This window comes from Paroedura picta, chromosome 17 (genome assembly GCF_049243985.1).
Source record: "Paroedura picta isolate Pp20150507F chromosome 17, Ppicta_v3.0, whole genome shotgun sequence".
In the NCBI taxonomy this organism is placed as follows: domain Eukaryota; kingdom Metazoa; phylum Chordata; class Lepidosauria; order Squamata; family Gekkonidae; genus Paroedura; species Paroedura picta.
Genome location: NC_135385.1, coordinates 23,357,634 through 23,374,473, shown reverse-complemented (window position 1 = coordinate 23,374,473; position 16,840 = coordinate 23,357,634). Strand labels below are relative to the sequence as shown.

Sequence of the window (16,840 nt, the reverse complement as noted above, 5' to 3'; positions counted from 1 at the left end):
AGCCAAGGTCACCACATTAGCACACAATAATACACATGTTCGGTATGAAACTTGCCTTTATCAGTCCTTTTAATACTTACATACATCTCTGCTGCTGAACAGATCACAAATTATTTACACAAGATTTTTTTTCTGTACATGCACCACCTTCCTTGCCCTGTGCAGAGCCTCTCCTTGTGAACCAAAACCGATTTTCCAGAAAGGCTCAGAAACAGAGGTTCCGCCCCCTCTCTGCCACCCGAAACTTGACCGTGGGATGGCAGACAGGGACAAAAGTAAACTCCGCTCCCCCACAGCATCTGCAGGCCTGAGGGTTTCAGATAATTCATAGAGGGCTAGTTTGAACACCCTGGAGGATGCTCCATTGCCATCTGCCTCCTGAGACAAAACTCCAGCCAGTCACTGAAACTTTTTTGACCTGAAAAGGAGGCTAAGCATGCCATGGTATGTGTTCCCAACAGCTCCCCAGAGCATAAGGTCTACATTCTGGTGACGGTCCTTCTGGGAGTTTTGCTTAGCCTGTGCCTCTAGTGGCAACTTCTGTACGTTACAACGCACAGTGTAGCAGTCCTTGCTTAGCTGCTTTGTGTCTAGTGCCTCTAGTGGTCTTTGCTTAGCCTTCTTGCCTGTAGTAGCTATTCCTGCACATTACAACACAAAGTGTAACAGTCTTTGCTTAGCCTCCATGCCCCTAGAGACAATTTCTGAGCATTACAACGCAAAGCGAAGCGGTCTTTGCTTAGCCTTCTTGCCTCTAGTGGTGATTTCTGCACATGACAGCACAAAGTGTAACAGTCTTTGCTTCGCCTCCTTGCCTCTAGTGGCGATTTCTGTGCATTACAATGTAGCAGTCTTTGCTTAGCCTCTAGAGGCAATTCCTGTGCATTGCGACGCAAAGTTGTAGCAGCAGGTTAAACTCAAAAAATGAAGCTGAGAGCCAATATTTACGCAGGGGGAAGCTGAGAAGGAAGGCCCTTGTGCAATAAGACAGTGCAAATCAGAACTGTGCTTGTACGAAGACGGTCAGAGACCACGTTAAGACTGAGAAGGTTTACATTGCGGGAACCCCTGGCTCCACTCAGAAACCCCCCTTACTCACTTGGGGGTTGTGATCTCCATTTTCCACAAGGCAAACCGGACACTGGTGTTAGGCAGGTATGTGCTCCATCCTCCAGGGATGGACCCTGAGAGCACTGAACACTTCCCACACCCAGCAAGGTGGCTCTGCCTCCACTGCAGTAGCAAGATGGTCCCTGATCCCAAGGCACAGAGAAGAAGACGATACATTGGCTATTACCAGGAGGCGGGAGTTGAACTGTCTGATGTCAGACACAGGAACTATGGGAGAGGGGAAATCAGACCTTTGCGGTGCTGGGAAAAAATGGGGCAGATCCAGGAGAAGATCTGATTAAGACACATCTTAGTCAAAGGCCTCTGGCTCTCGAGGACTCTCCCCTAACCCCCACCTAGAGGGCTGCATGCTAGCTTTACGTCGTCAACCAGCACCTGAGGAACGGTTTGATCAATGATGTCAAGAGGTACTGGGGATTCGAACCGGGAACCCACAGAACTGACTGCCTTGCTGGGACTATCCCAACAGCACCCACCCCTTGCTGGTTCCCCTACCTAAAGTATGCTGCATCTAATTCAACATGTGCTGGCATTCTGCACCTGATTCTGTGACTGGAACTCAGCACAACTACAGCAAGACCAGCCAGTGAGCCAAGGCACAATGCAAGAATTATGAACTCCCACTGAGTCCTGCATTCTGAAGAGTCTCCAATCACTGACTGGGATCCTTTCCACCTCCTCTTTGCAACCATGAGATCTAGAAACTCGCCTAAAAAAAAGAAGACGAGACTTTTAGGATGGTGCTGTTGGCCCTGCTGGTAGACCTCTTGAGGACACCTGAGAGACCACTGAGAGGACCACTAAGAGACACAGAGTGTTGGACTGGATGGGCCACTGGCCAGATCCAACATGGCTTCTCTTATGTTCTTATGTCTGGGGCAGTGATGCTCTGTCTTTTTGGTGTTTGGGGGGCCACAGTGGGAAGGCTTCTGGATTCTGGCCCTGTTAGTGGACCTCCTGAGGGCACCTGGGGTTTTGGTCACTGTGTGGCGCTCAGTGTTGGACTGATGAGCCAGTGGCCTGATCCAACATGGCTTCTCTCATGTTCATGCATTGTTTTGCTAGCAAATTCTATGCTGAGGCACCCTGATTGTGGAACTCATACTGTATTCCAGATGGACAAGAGTTCCATTCCCAGCTGGAGAGGAGAGAAAGACTGGGACTCTCTCCACCATACCTTCGTATTAATACCTTTTTGGAAGGAAGGAAGGAAGGAAGGAAGGAAGGAAGGAAGGAAGGAAGGAAGGAAGGAAGGAAGGAAGGAAAAGGAAGGCCTATAACCAAGAAGAGATATCCCCCCATTCAGAAAGGGCCTGTCTATGGTCAAGAGGGCATCCCTATGGAAATACAGGACTTCTCCCACAGACAGAGATCCAGAAGCAAGCAAATCAGATATAAACCCTTATTTCCTTCACTGAGGCAGCAGTAGAGAAATGAACTGTGTGTGCTGAAGTATCACAACACCCCTTTAAAGAAATGTGATATTTCATTGTAAGAAAAGAAAATAAGGGGGGGGGGACAAGCACAAAAAAGGGACTCTTTAGCAGAGATAATAGCAGCACAGACGAGCCCTTCCGCTTCAGACTCTCTGGGTTGAATAAGCAAGGGAATCGGCAGATGGCTACTTGACCTAAGCAGCATTCCCACAGAACTGTAATCCCTGGGGAACTAGCCTGGTTCTCCTCAAAGGACTGTGGGAATTGTCGTTTGGTAAAGGTGCTCGAAGCGAGCATTGCCCTCCTAGCAGAATTACAGTTCCTGGGCTTGGCGGGGACGGGCAGAGAGGCATTTGACACTAGAACGCCTGTAGGGATGAGGCGGGGTGAGCTTGAGTCCTCCAAAAGACCCCCGGGAATCCTTGAAATATCTTTCAACTGCCAGAGGAGGCACACGGGCTTGAGAGAGGACAGAACAGGTCACCAAAAAATGGGATAAAAAAAAAAAACATTCAACCTCAAGGTGAAAGGTCCACACCCGGGTTTAAGTCCTGTAAAATCTTCTGTGGGAATGAATAGGGGGAGGAATCTTCACCGGGGATACAGGATGGGGAATCGAGAGGGCCCATTGTCACTCCGCATTGGTGCGCTCCCGTAGCACCGGCAGCGTCAGCATCTCCGGCGCAGATTTCTTCCGCGGCCTGTCCTTCGGCACACTGAGGAAGTCCGGGGCGTCCCCACTGAGAGGGGTGGAAGGGGCGCTGGAGGGGGCGCTCTGGGTGCCGGGGGGCAGGCAGACCTCGCTGATGGCGATGGTGGGTGCCACCGTGCCGACGATCTCGTTGGTGGCCTCCTGTGTCTCCTTCTCGTACTGGCGCACCTCGTCCATCGTCATATCTGAGCGGGAAGCAAGCAAAGGGGAGACCCGGTGAGGAGGCCGGGAACAGGCTGCGGTGCTCGTTCCTTGCCTTGGTGAGGTGACCCCCGCAGAGATGGACCCTCGTCTCAAGCACTGACAACGTTAGATGTGGGAAATGGCTTCACTGCACCGTCTGACATGCCCTAGCACCTGTCGGAGTGCCCTAGCTAAATACGGAAGGCCCGGAAATAGAAAACATAGATGTATATCCCGTACGGCCTACGGGCACTGGCAGAGGCAAGCCTGTTTCTCCTCCACCATCAGTCGGAAGCGGGACAGGCCCATTCGACCCCCGTCCAAGCTCATCTGCCTCATTTTCCTGCATGTGTGAATCAGACCCGTGACCAACCACCACAGGGGAGCATTTTGGATATGTTCAGGAACACATCCCTTACTTGACACTGCACGAACGGGAGGCCCTCGGGCGCATCCCTCGTAAACTAAACAAGCTCCTCGTAAAGCAGATCAGAATCTCGTACTGTCTGGAAGAGAATTATGGGGACTCCACTCTGCATAGGGCAATTGATCCCTTGTGGACTTGAGGGTATACAAGAGATCTCTCTCGCTTCCCTCCTCATACCAACTTGAGAGGATCTATATCGTGGAAGCCCGAAAGGAGCCATGAGAGGGACTAGACAGCATCGTGACACGTTTGTCTACCCAAGTCAAACGACAACGCTAGACCGTCAGGGAGTTTGCTTTGGTCTACGAGCTCCCTCTTGAGGTCAAGAAGAGAACTCGCAAAATCTTTCCAGGTCAACAGAAAAATGCTACAATTGCCCATCTCAATCTTGCTCTCGCTGCGAATGTTTTGTCATTTCTACACCTTGGTTCTAAAACAAATAACATTCAATTTGGACAGTCGTTGGTACCCTCAGTGAGTGCTGGGAATTGCAGTTTTGTTAAATCACCTTCAGATATCCATGGACTACAATTACCATGAGCCTGCCACGAGCAAGGCCTATTGGCAGAGGCTAATGGTAATTGTAGTCCATGAACATCTGGAGAGACAATTTGGCCACCTCTGGCTGAAATGATAGTGATTTTGTAACTGTATTGCTGAACCTATCTATCCATCCATCCATCCATCCATCCATCCATCCATCCATCCATCCATCCATCCATCCATCTCCATAAAACAGTGTGGAAATCCACGGAGAAGTAGGCATTAGGGTCATAAGAATTATTGGCATCCCTATAAAACTACAATGTCCAAATTTCCTTTGGGTAGCATTCCCAAGATGCTTTGGGGAACACAATGAACACAATTGAAGCTCATCATAGAGAAGGACCGCATTTTAGGTTTGGATACAGAGGGGTCCAAGGGAAAGGCAGAACCCCAGGGAATGTGTGGAAGAAAGCACCCACACCTATCAGACAAAAAAAGCAAATGCAAGCAAAAACAACCCCCCCAAAAGAAAATATACATACAAAAATGGGAGTCCTGAGCGGGGCTGGCCAGGTAGGGAAGCTAGAGGTCCTGGCTGGCAAAGTTTTTGTTTGTGGCCATGTACATCTGCGTCTCGAAGGCACGGACCTCTTCCAGGGACATGTCTGTAACACGCAGAGATGCTCTCAATCCTCAGCCAAACATGGAAGAACACGGCAGAAAGGACAACGAGAACAATCGGAGGCCACAATAATGCAAAGCAATGCTCGCAGGGCCCCAACGGAATGGCCCCCTTTTGCCGCTCTTGGCAAAAAAAAGGGTTTCCACTTCTTCTTGGAAAACCCTAATTCCAGGTGAAAGGAGTAGAGTTCTGGGATAGAGCGAGAAGGGGCACACTCTAGCACTAATGATCCAACATCCAACCTGCATATTGCTCCTGGTCGACATATCTAGAACAGGAACTCATACAGAGTCACAAAAAATGGCTTCCACAGACTGGTCATTCTTTCACTATTAGTAAATTTTTTGGGCTATGGAAATTAAGGGGCCCTCAAGGAGTGGAAAGCAGGCCTCGGGTCTCAGGATTTTAGGGGGGAAAACAGACTTCTAGCATCTTTCACTGCTGCATATCCCCAAATGGTTGCCATAGCAACAGATAAAGAACAGCATCAATGACTTAAAAGGAGAGTGGCGTCCCTGCCTCCCCATCTTCAGACCCCTCCCCCCCTTTCAAGAGGGGAACAGCTAGAACTGCTAAACCTTCGCAAGGAGAGGGTGTCCACACCTTTAAAGGACCTGTTTTGCACACCCCCAACCTGTTACCCAGGGCTTCTGGAGACCACCTGGCCCGTTTGGGAACAGCACCTTGCTAACTGACTGCTGAAATCTCTCGCAGTTTCCTATTCATGTGCAGCCAAAGGAATCTGGCCTGACGCAGAGACACGAAAGAGCAGAAGAAGTGGAGAGCTGAACCGTTAGTGTCATTACACAGGAAAGAGAAGATGAGGGGGAAATCGAGGCATCCAAACTGGCACTTGGGAGGACATCTTCTCTGAGCTTCCAACCTCTGCTAATGGCAGCAAACTAACTGGGAAGGATGTGACCTCTTTGGGCCCTGATGCAGAGGAGAAATGCAACCAAAGCAACAGGTTGGTGTACCCAGAAGAGGGACTCGTGCAGAGCCCCAGCAAATGGCCTCTTCCAAGGACCAATCATTCTTTTCTCCCTGTAAACTTTTCAGGGCACACGAGTTAAGTGCTCAGCAGAGATGCCAGCTTTACATAAAACCTCTCTGTCTTTTTACCAGGGGCTTTTCCTGTCTCTGGATCCCCTCTCTAGTTGGCAGGCAATGTTTGTATGCCAGGTTTAACATCCTCAGCTTCCCGTCCAGTTAATGCAAGGCAGAGACATAGTTAAAACCGGGCGGTGATGTTCTGCCAGCTCGTGGCAGGGGACTTCTCACAGACCGGATGACGAGTGGCCAGTGGGCTCACGAGCCCTTTGGCAAAGCTTCTCTTGAGAATACATGGTGCTGCCACCAGGGGGCGGCAGATCCAAACAGAATGCCAGCCTTGCAGAGCGGTTCCTTGCCAGGAGAGGGGCGGTGGTGTTTTTAGCTCAAAGAGGGATCTACCACAAAGCCATCCTGAGTTCCCTAAGAGCCTGAGGCCAGCGCAGGTCACACGAGACAGTCTGACTCCCTGATACGAGCTTCTGATTCACACATGCAAGACAATGAGGTCAGAACAAAGTGGTCAAACAGATGGGCTAGTTTGGATTGCAAGAGGGGGGTCTGTGAAATAATTCCCTGAGAAGCAAGCACAGTGAAAGGATACAGGGGTGATCGGATGGCAGGGGCTCATGGGAATTGTAGTCCACAGACATCTGGAGAGGCACAGTTTGGCCACCCCTAGAATACCCCCTTTCTGCTTTTCTGGTGGCATCTCCCCCTCCTGTACTCCACAGTGACACAATCCATGTGAGCTTCCAGGAAGAAAAATGGCCCAGAATGGTTCTAGCTAATCCACTCTCCACTGTACTACTTATCCCCCCTCAGGGAGGGCTTTGGTTTCTAAGGAGAGGTGGAGGCAAAAATGTGATCCACCCTTAGGTACTGGGTTTGTGGTGAGATAGGGAACACACATAAACACACACACATACACACATGTGCTAGGAAGACAGGATGACTCTGGAGAGCTGAAAGGCAGAGAAAAGGGGACTAGATGGGGAGGGGGGTTAGTGGTGTTAATGAATGAGCACAGAAGATCTTTGCCTGAATTTTTCCTTCCTCTCAACCCGATCTAATTCCTTTTTTTATTGAAACTTGGGAAGACGGGAGAGGGGACTAAAACAAAGGGAAGGTCACCTTCCCAGGAAGCTAGAGAGAGGAATTAATCAGCTCCAAGTCATTGGAGAGTTGGAATGTGAAAGTGAACCCCCTGGAAACAGGGACGGGGGAAAGATATTTCAGACGCTAGACCCAAAATGCCCATGGCAAGTCTCTCAAAATCAGGAAAAAATCAGGACCTCCTCTGAGAACATCCAGTGACCATAGATTGCTTTGTTTTTGCTGTGAAACCTTCAGGGGGCAACCTGCGGAAATCTTTTCTGTGGGGACTGATTTTGTACAGTCCCCTTCCCAGAAAAGGGCCTGTCAGCAGTTCCAGCTCCAGAAAAAACCCAACAGATTCTGAAACCACATTCCAGAATCGCAGGGAGATGACATGAGAATGCCGGCTGAAGATCTAGACCCAGGGTGGTCAAACTGTGGCTCTCCAGTTGTCCATGGAATATAATTCCCATGAGCCCTTGCCAGCATGTTGGTGGTAGAGGCTCATGGGAATTGTAGTCCATGGATATCTAGAGAGTCAAATCTCCAGCGACAGAAGTCTGCCTGTCAATTCAACACGTGTTTCAAAGGGGAAGATTCTACTCCAACATACTGATTTCGAACCCTACGAAATTTCGGGAATTGGCCCAAACAAGGACTATGAAATTTTGGGGACTGAGCTAGGGCTGGGAGATTGACCCAAACAAGGACTATCACAAAACATGATCACACCGATAGAAACATCCATTTGTGGGCAGGTGGTAAGGACCCTGAAGGTTCCACTAGGAGAGAAGGGCAATTCAGGGAAACGGCAGAAACCCAGTTCTGCCAGTTCCCTGATGGTCTGTCTCTACCCCCTTTTACTCATGCGCAATCGGGAACATGCCAAGGGGCTTACTCACCACACCACTCATCCACCCAGGCGAACGCTTGCCGATGCCCTATCAGGAGGATGTCCCGGATGACCTGCAGGGTGAAATTCCATCATATTTCAGGATGCATCTCAGGGGAGGGTCCTTTGTCATCACTGGGAGATGAGCCAAGCTAACCTTCAAGACATGCTCTCTAGTGACACCCAGTTCTGCTACAGAAGGAGGATCCAACCTTATTGTCCTCTGAAACCCTCAAATGCAGAGAGCTTTCTGTGCATTATTGACTTAACCAGAACATTTTATACCCTTCCACTCTGCAAAGGATCTCCGAGCACCCAACAGGAGTCTCCTTCTCCCCTTTTATCCTCACAACAACCCTGCAAATGAAGTGAGCCCAAAGGAGGACTGATCCAAAGTCACCCCACCAGCTTCCCTGCAGAGTAGGGGCTTGAAACCAGGTGTCCCGGACTCCCTAGATCAGGAGTGGCTGAACTGTGGCTCTACAGGTATTGATAAGACTACAGTGACGATGAGCCCCTGCTAGCATTGCCATTTTTTTCCAGTTTTCTTCGCTGGACTTGGTGCGGCTCTTTTCTTCTTTCAATTGTAGTCTATGGACAACTGGAGAGCCACCGTTTAGCCATCCCTGCCCTAGATTGACACTCTAGTACTTATTTGAATGTTTAGAAAATGCTTAAGCCACCTCCACCAGAACCTGGATAAGCCGGCTTACAAAATGAAAATAAATAGAAACAAAATGTTCAAAGACATCAGTTAAAATCCAGCGTAGCGTCATAATGGCTTATGAAGGGTGAGGATTCTGAGTGGAACCGTATTTATGGTCTCAATCTTAAAAGTTTCCCCACTTGCAGAAAACTAAGACATCAGGGAAAAGGCTACACCGCTTGCTGGCTACATGCAGGGAGCTGTTTATATGGAAGAAAACATTCAGGAACTGGAGCCCTGGTACAGTCCCGACTGTGGTACAGTCCCGAATTCTAGCACCTCTTTCAATTACACTCCCTCCAAAAAAAGACTGAATGAGTTTTAGATTTTATTAACTCTTAAATCTGGTCCCCTCCTCATGTAAAACAGGTTTCAAAAATGCCTGCAGGCTTAGCCTTGGAGGAATAACTAAAACGTTACAGATGTTGAACCTTGGAATTCTATGACCTACGAGTCAAAACCATCCTAGGAAAAACGAAGTTTGGTTTGGTCAAAGATGGCTTTACGGGTGCTAGCCAATCAGAGCTGGGCACTTCTGCAACGATGATTCACAAGCAGGCATCCACTCTGTGCCCAGCCGCAGTGGGGGCCCCTCCCAAGGGCCCAGCTGTAAATACCAGAGCTTCCAAGCATCTCACCTTGTGGACGAACTGCTCCACCCGTGTCTGCAGTCCCCACACCTCAAACTTGACCGTCACCAGCTTGTAAGAGCACATGATGGGTTCGGTGTTTTCCCGCCAGCCCTCCCGCAGGGGGCCGCGGCCCGTCTTCGTGGAGCTGAAGAAGCGGGGATCCTGCTCCCAAGCAAAAAGAGGAAAAGGGATTGGAGGTGGCCAACCACAAATATCCGTGGAGAAATAAGAAGCCCGGGCTCCTTTCCCAGGCGAACCGCAAACAAGCTGTTTCCAGCAACCAGGGAGCCTTCCGCGCTCTTTCCCTTAAAACAGATCTTTAAAAAAATCTAAATCGGACCCAGTGGTTTGTTTATATACAACCCTGCATTTACGGATAGTTCTCTAAGCAGAGTTTCTTGGTTTCTCTGTTAGCATCGGGGACATTTATTCCTTGCGGCACTCTAGCCTGAAACTCTATGGCAGTCAGCCCCAAACATCCACTAGGAGAGCCCCATTTTTTTTCTCCGCTGAGTTAAAATCTTGAGGCACGTTTTGCTTCTGTACGGAAGACAAATTGTGTTGCTTTGAAAAACTGGTGTCGCCCCCAAAACTGCTCGCCCTTTTGTGTTTCTCTTGCACTTTTCTGGATATAATATGCACCTTGGTTAGAAGAAGAAGGCAAGCCTAGACTAGTGACGTACAGAGAAGCGACAGGCATCCTCTGAAAGTTCTTCTGTCTCTGTGCAACAGGGTCCACGGAATGCTCTGAATCAAACCAGATACAGAGACATGGGAGAATGGAACTGTTTGGAAAGAGACCATGACAGAACAGGGACTCTTCCAGAGTCACAACTGGGAGGCTTCTGAAGTTGGGTGTGCTGGGTTTACAAGAGCCTCTAAATTTCTCAAGTTGCTCACACAGCTCTTTTGGGGTACCTAGTATGTTAATCACTGCTTGTAGAGGGTACATAGGAGTCCGATGCGCCACCCATCGCACAAACAAGGGCCACAGAAAAATGGCAAAACGTCTAGTAAAATGGTATCTGGGCGGAGGGGTCCCCCCCCTTTAAACAGCTGCAGGATGTTACCTCAGGGCTCCGGTAGTAGCGTTCTGGGATTTCATCAAAGGCAATGTCAAGATACATCACTTCATGGTCCCCCAAGATTTTGTCACTGTGGAAGATCTGAGTGGGAGACAGAGAGAGAGGGGAGGGGAATAAAAAAAAGGCAGCAAACAAATGTTTAGAAGAAACAAATTAAATTCTCAGTGGCTCCTATAATGTTGGACCAGAGAAGCAAGTGGTTCAGGGGGCCAGGGGAGGGCATCTGTCCAACCACACCCCCGGAGAGACTTACATTTGCATTGTCTCCGCAGTTATCTTCATATTTGGTTTCTATGTATATGGAAAACTTGGGCAGAAAGGAGCACTGCAGAGAAAAAGGGAGAACATTAATCAATGTCAGACAAGGAGTCTCCTGCGGGCATCTGGGCAGATGTTTGGCCCTACCTGCAACTTGCTGAAACCTACATCTGTGGGAAAGCCAGCCCTGAGTGAAATCCCAATCCCACACCCAGACAAATCCAGTTCTGTGACCTGCAATGTAAACCGAGCCAAAAGGCCCATTCTCTTGGTTGATTGATGCTGGTTGGGATGGCGAGACTGGGAGTCCAGAACTACAGTGTTTTCGAGGGATGAATTTTTAAGAGTCAAAGCGCCCTTTGCCACGGACTCTCCAAAGCTAATAGCCTGTAAACATACTGGATTCGAATCTAAGCTGCCCTCTGAATCCCAGTGCCAAGAGACCTTTGCCTCTAGGCCATGTTCTTGGCTGTTCAAGAAGAACTGGTTGGCTACTGTGTGAGCCAAGAAGCTGGACTAGATGGACCATTGGTCTGATCTAGCAGGGCTGTTCTTGTGTTCTTATCAGGGTGGGCCTCGGCCTCTCTGCCCTGTTTCTGGCTGTCCAGAAGAACTGGTCGGTCACTTGGTGAGATGGGATGCTGGACTAGATGGATCACTGGTCTGATCCAGCAAGGTCTTCTGATGTTCTTATGAAGGTCTCTGCCTCTGCCCTAGTTTTGCCCTCCAGAGGAGAGAAGATGTGAGAGAAGATGTCGGATGAGGTGGACCATGGGTCTGATCCAGCAGGGATCGTCTCATATTCATGCAAGAAACCTCTGGAAATCTTGGTCCAATCGGCTCAGAGAGGAAGCCTGGCCCAAGTTCAACAAGATGGCCAGCATTCGAACCCAGGCCTAATTCAGTACCCAGAATCGCGACACTGCACAGATTTGCACATTTGAACGGTTCCCCCTAGAAGGGGCACTGGTTCCCTTGAAACTTTCCACAACTATTTTGCAATGACTTGCTTGCGTTGGTATGCAAAAGCGGGCGGGGCTAATAAAAATATTGAAGCCTTTATTTGTCAGCGTTTCCTATAAAACCGCCGATCCACTGCTGCTGTTTGCTCGGGGGGGGGGGTGGAGATAGGAGGGGGCTTGCGGGGACCATGAGGACTATCCAAAAAAGACCGGCTGGGAACAATCAGCCACGTGATCTGAACCCAACGGGTGCCATGACACGGAGCTGAAAAATTCCTACAAAACATTTTTATTGGTCAATTAGAAACAGAAGGAGGAGGGTCAGGCTGAGAGGTACTGGGCAAAGGTTGCATGGTTTTAATGAAGAAGAAGCTTTTGAGCTGACGTCAATCCTGTACGCTGTTCCTCAGATGGAAGCACTCATCAATTATCATAAAAACAGTTCTTTAAAAAAGATCCAGGAAGTGGAGAATAGAGATGAGCATGAACCTAAAAAAATCTGGTTTTGTTCAGGATAGCCATCAAACTGAACTGAAATTTTCCTGAACCGAACTGGTTAGTTTGGACCCCCTTTCTCCCAGCTTTGGAAAAAAGGGGGGTGGGATCATCTGGGAATTCAGCCATTTAACCAGTTCGTTTTGCTCCCCCCCCCTTGGAAACACAGTGTAGTGGCTTGCAGATATTTGAACCTAACAGCTGCCAGGCCATCCAGCCCTATTCAGTTGTTAGATTTACATGGCCTGGACAGCCGACCCGGACACAAGTCCAGAACGTATTTGGGAAAAGCGCCTTCCCCGAATATCGATTCAGGGATTTCAAATATCTATTTTGGGGTTACAAATATCGATTCGGGGGTTACGAATATTGATTCGGGGGTTATGAATATCGATTCGGGGGTTACGAATATTGATTCGGGGGTTATGAATATCGATTCGGGGGTTATGAATATCGATTCGGGGGTTACGAATATTGATTCGGGGGTTCCTGCCGAAGTTTAGCTTGTGAGCCAGTCCCTGCCCATCCCTAGGGGAGAACAAGGAGAGATGACAAAATTCGGCATGGATGGCACGCCTCGACTGCGTGTGACTATCCCCTGCAGGCCATACAAAACTCCCACCTCTGTGCCACCCGTCATTTCCTCCCAAACGAGGAGAACTTTGTGAAGCTGACAGGCGAGTAGACTGACAAAAGGAAGAAGCTTCACATGCAATTAACTAAATTAACTCGCGGGGGTTCATAGCCCGTGGGAGGTCGCCATGGCAACTAATTTAGATGGCTGGAAAAGGGGACTAGGACGAGAGCCGGACGTTTTAAAGGTCACAAAACGGATGACCGGCAGGGCTCCCCGAGGGCTAGGAGGAGCACTGAATGGGCAAACGCAGAGGGCTACTTACCGTGTACTCTGAGCCAGCAGCGACGCAATTCCAGGAATCCGCAGGCACAGTGAAGAGAAAGACAGGGGGAGAGAGATCGATGAGATGGGAAAGTGGGCACCATGAGGGATGCAAATGGATTTCCTGCTAACAGTTTAAACCCCGCACCAAAGGGGGGGAAACGCACAACAAAATCTCCTCCCCTTCCCTGTTCCAAGACTTCTTGGAGGCCCCTCGGGCTGACCGCTCTTGGAGAGAGGATACTCGATGCACAGGATCTTTGGCCTGATCCAGCCGGGGCAAGGCCTGGTCCCAAGGTTGCTCCGGGGCTTACCTGTGATAGTGTAGGGGTAATAATTCCAGGCCTTCTCCGTGATGTAGAATATCCGTGGCGTCACAGCCCGTGCCCAGCTGGGAAGTTTGCTGCACCAGGGCAAGAGAGATTACATTGAATTAGACAAATCAAAAGGACAAGCTGGTGACACTGTGCTAGAACATCAAATTCACAGAATCTTAGCGTACGAAGGGGGCCCACAGACCATCTAGACCAAACTCCTGCTCCGTGAAAGATCAGGCTAAAGTAGGGGTGGACAAATTGTGACGCTCCAGATGTCCACGGACTACAATTCCCACGAGCCCCTTCCAGGAAGCTCGAGAGCCACACTGTGGCCACCCCTGGCCAAAAGCATCCCTGACCACTGGTCATCGTGTTGCTGCTTGAAAACCACCAGCTGTCCTATCCAAAACTCACCCCAAATTCCAGATCACACTTGGAAAGAAACAAGGAGGAGCTTGCAAATGAATCCAGGAAACGCTGTTTTTTTTTTTAATTGGAGATTTTTCTCGCATATAGACAAGTGTATCTTTTGGAGCACCCAATGGGGGAACGGACAGGCAAACACTCGTAGGGCCAGGCAGCCAGACACGACCTCCCCAGGGAACCTCTCAATTTTGAAATTCAGTCTTTCTCGTATGCCGGTGCCTCACTCTTATTAGCTGCAGGCAGATGAATGCCAAGCAGGCTCTTACCACAGATGGGCCAGGAGAAGGGAACGGTGTGTGTCTTTTGCTTTCCTTACACTCCCGCTGGGTGCCAAAGGGACGCGGTAGAAGCTCTCTTCTACGCGGTAGAAGTTCCAGCCCGCCAGCTCTGGTCCCACAGGGTTTTGCGCCAACCTGACAGCTCCCGGCACAGGGCAGCGGGACAGGAGAGAACACGGAGCTTCCGCCCACTTCCCCCCAATCCAATTCTGCTCTCTAAAAATAGCACCCCGAGAGCAGAATCGTGAGGAGGCTGTCTAAAAATACCGCCCCTCTCTCTCTCGTGCAGCGACAGTCCCCGTGGAGGCTAGCTGGCTGGCTCGTGTGCTGGGATAAGGCAAGGCCTGGCGGTCCACGACGCATGCCGGCTTCTGGGCTCTGGGCTGCTGGGCGACCCAGCAGGAGCAGAGGGGAAAGGGATGAGCTCTTTTCAGAACGAAAATAACCTAACCGCACAGGCAGGGGAGGAGAGGGGCAGAGAATGGGATTCGGAGCAGCAAGGCATGAACAGGCAGCCTGCCCTCTAATTCCATTAAGTCAATTTATCCCTGCGGAAGATTTCTCTCGTGGCGCAGTGTAGTTTGGCCAGGGCAGGGGAGCTAATGGATTGGTAGTCATTGGCAGGGACAAGAAACAAGCAGCAAGCGGGGGCTCCTTGCTAAGCCTCGATCCCTGGCTCACGGAGGAAGCCATCAAGGTGCTCTTCCACAGAGTTAGATGGCTCGATTCCTCTGTAGCAGTTGTGGGCCATCCATAACAAAGCCTGCTCCAGACAGCCTGCTTGTGGGCCCTGCGGCAGGGCCAAGTTTCTCTTAAACAGCCACAAAAGTCCCAATAAAACACCAGCTTCCTTGCTTCTCTCAGCTGTCGCAGGAGCGAGCGAGCCTGAGGACAACTAATCCGCTTGGTCTAGTGAAAGTAGGCAGAAGAGGAAGATGGCTTTCGGTAATAGCTGTCACAGCCAAGAGCTGCTGCTGTCATTCGGAGGCTTCCTTGTTAATATCGGCTCCTTCGCGCTCCCTGGGAGAACCCCATCGTGAGAAAAATCAATCTTTCCCCCTCTCTTGGCAAGGGCCAAATGCTTGTGACGGCCACCTGCCGAGCCAGCCACGTCCTGGTGCCCCAAAAAGCATCCAACGAGATGAGCCAGTTCAGGGCTCCCAGATATTTCTCGAGGGGAAATGGCGGGTCTCAAAGGAAGAGAAGATTGGTTGTGGTAATCGATGTGGGGGAGCACTTTTCCCTACCCAATGGGACCTTCTGAGTTGTAGATGACAAGCCGTCTTCTTGAGAAAGCTCGAGCAATGACAAGTTAATGACGACGGGACATGAGGAATGGCACACAGCAAGAGAAGCGGCATGCCATCTCAGTGATTCAAAGGGACTCGGGATCTTGGCAGTTTTGGATGATGCTGGCCAACTCCAAGCAGGGACCGGAGGAGGGGAGGGGATGTGGCTCAGTGGCAGATCATCTGCCCAGTATGCTCAAGGTTCCAGGTTCAATCCCCAGCATCTCCGGCTGAAAAGGATCAGGTGGTCTGAAAGAACTCAGCTCCGGACCCTGGAATGCCGTGGTTGGTCCAGAGTAGACATTATCGAATCTGAAGGACCAATGGGACTCTTTTTGGCATAAGGCAGCTTCATGTGTTTAGAGGAGCGATCCAGATGTTGAGAGAGAGCCAAAAATTGCACAGAAACAACACCGTTCTGGATTTAGTATCCCAGGCGGTATACCATCCAAGGTTGTTGTTTAATTGGATGTGCTAATGACCTAATAAGGACCCCAGCATTGTAGCAAAACGAAATGGAGGATGAAGGGTTAACAACCCTCTTTTTTTCCTGCATGGCTCCAAGGCAAATGGAGGCTGTCTAAATTCCTTTCTTGTCTATTTCAGCTCCCAAGGCCTTGCCAAGATGAAGAGTAGCTTTTTATACCCCGCTTTTCACTACCAGAAGGCGTCTCAAAGCGGCTTACAATCGCCTTCCCCACAACAGGCCACCTGTGAGGTAGGTGGGGCTGAGAGCCCTGATGGTATTGCTCTGTGAGAACAGCTTCTATCAGTGCTGTGATGAGCCCAAGGTTACCCAGTTGGCTGCATGTGCAGGAGCAAGGAATCAAACCCAGTTTGCCAGATTCGAAGCCACCGCTGGTAACCACTACACCAAGCTGGCTCCAAGCAAACCAGTCTAGGACTGCTCATGGCAAATGGGAGACAATATATAGAGAGAGACAAGTGAGAATTCAGCTCCTGATTTCCCTACCAGCTCAAGAGAAATTTCACACACACCTCGTAACGTTGATTCTACAGTGTGTACCTGCTGTAAAATGGGCAGCCGGTTGGAAATAATTGATTGGGACTGCAGGAATGCTACAAAAAAAGGAGTGTGTCATTCTGACCTGACAGTGGACATATGCCCCGCCACTACCACCGACCTCCCTGGGTTGGGAAGTGGTCCCATGGGGGTGAAATCGGGGCTTACGGCCAGGGATCTGAGTCAGGGGGAGCTGGCTCCGTAGGTGGCAGAGGTGAGCAGGTGCCTGGGCGGGGGTGTGCCCGCTTTTGTCTTCTCCCAACAAAAGGTGTTGAGTAATTGTCAGAATTAGTGACAAGGTAATTGGGAAGCCGAGAACAAATGGGCGGGATGGAAAACACTTGAGTCAGCAAGGCACTGGGGTTGAGTTGCG

General features: G+C 50.0%; 1 protein-coding gene across 3 annotated transcripts in view; it reads right to left on the bottom strand.

Annotated features, from left to right (window-relative positions):
- Nucleotides 1–38: 38 nt before the first annotated feature.
- LOC143826973 (cytoplasmic phosphatidylinositol transfer protein 1-like) overlaps nucleotides 39–16,840 on the bottom strand; it is a 32,047-nt gene continuing 15,245 nt past the window's right edge. For all 3 annotated transcript variants that reach the window (XM_077316046.1, XM_077316047.1, XM_077316049.1), the window contains exons 4-9: nucleotides 13,135–13,536; nucleotides 10,774–10,845; nucleotides 10,506–10,601; nucleotides 9,442–9,597; nucleotides 8,108–8,171; nucleotides 39–3,464 (exon numbers count right to left, since the gene is read on the bottom strand). In XM_077316046.1, the coding sequence (XP_077172161.1) occupies nucleotides 3,199–3,464; nucleotides 8,108–8,171; nucleotides 9,442–9,597; nucleotides 10,506–10,562 (543 nt within the window). In that variant the 5' untranslated portion in view covers nucleotides 10,563–10,601; nucleotides 10,774–10,845; nucleotides 13,135–13,536 and the 3' untranslated portion in view covers nucleotides 39–3,198. The remainder of the gene's footprint in view (nucleotides 3,465–8,107; nucleotides 8,172–9,441; nucleotides 9,598–10,505; nucleotides 10,602–10,773; nucleotides 10,846–13,134; nucleotides 13,537–16,840) is intronic.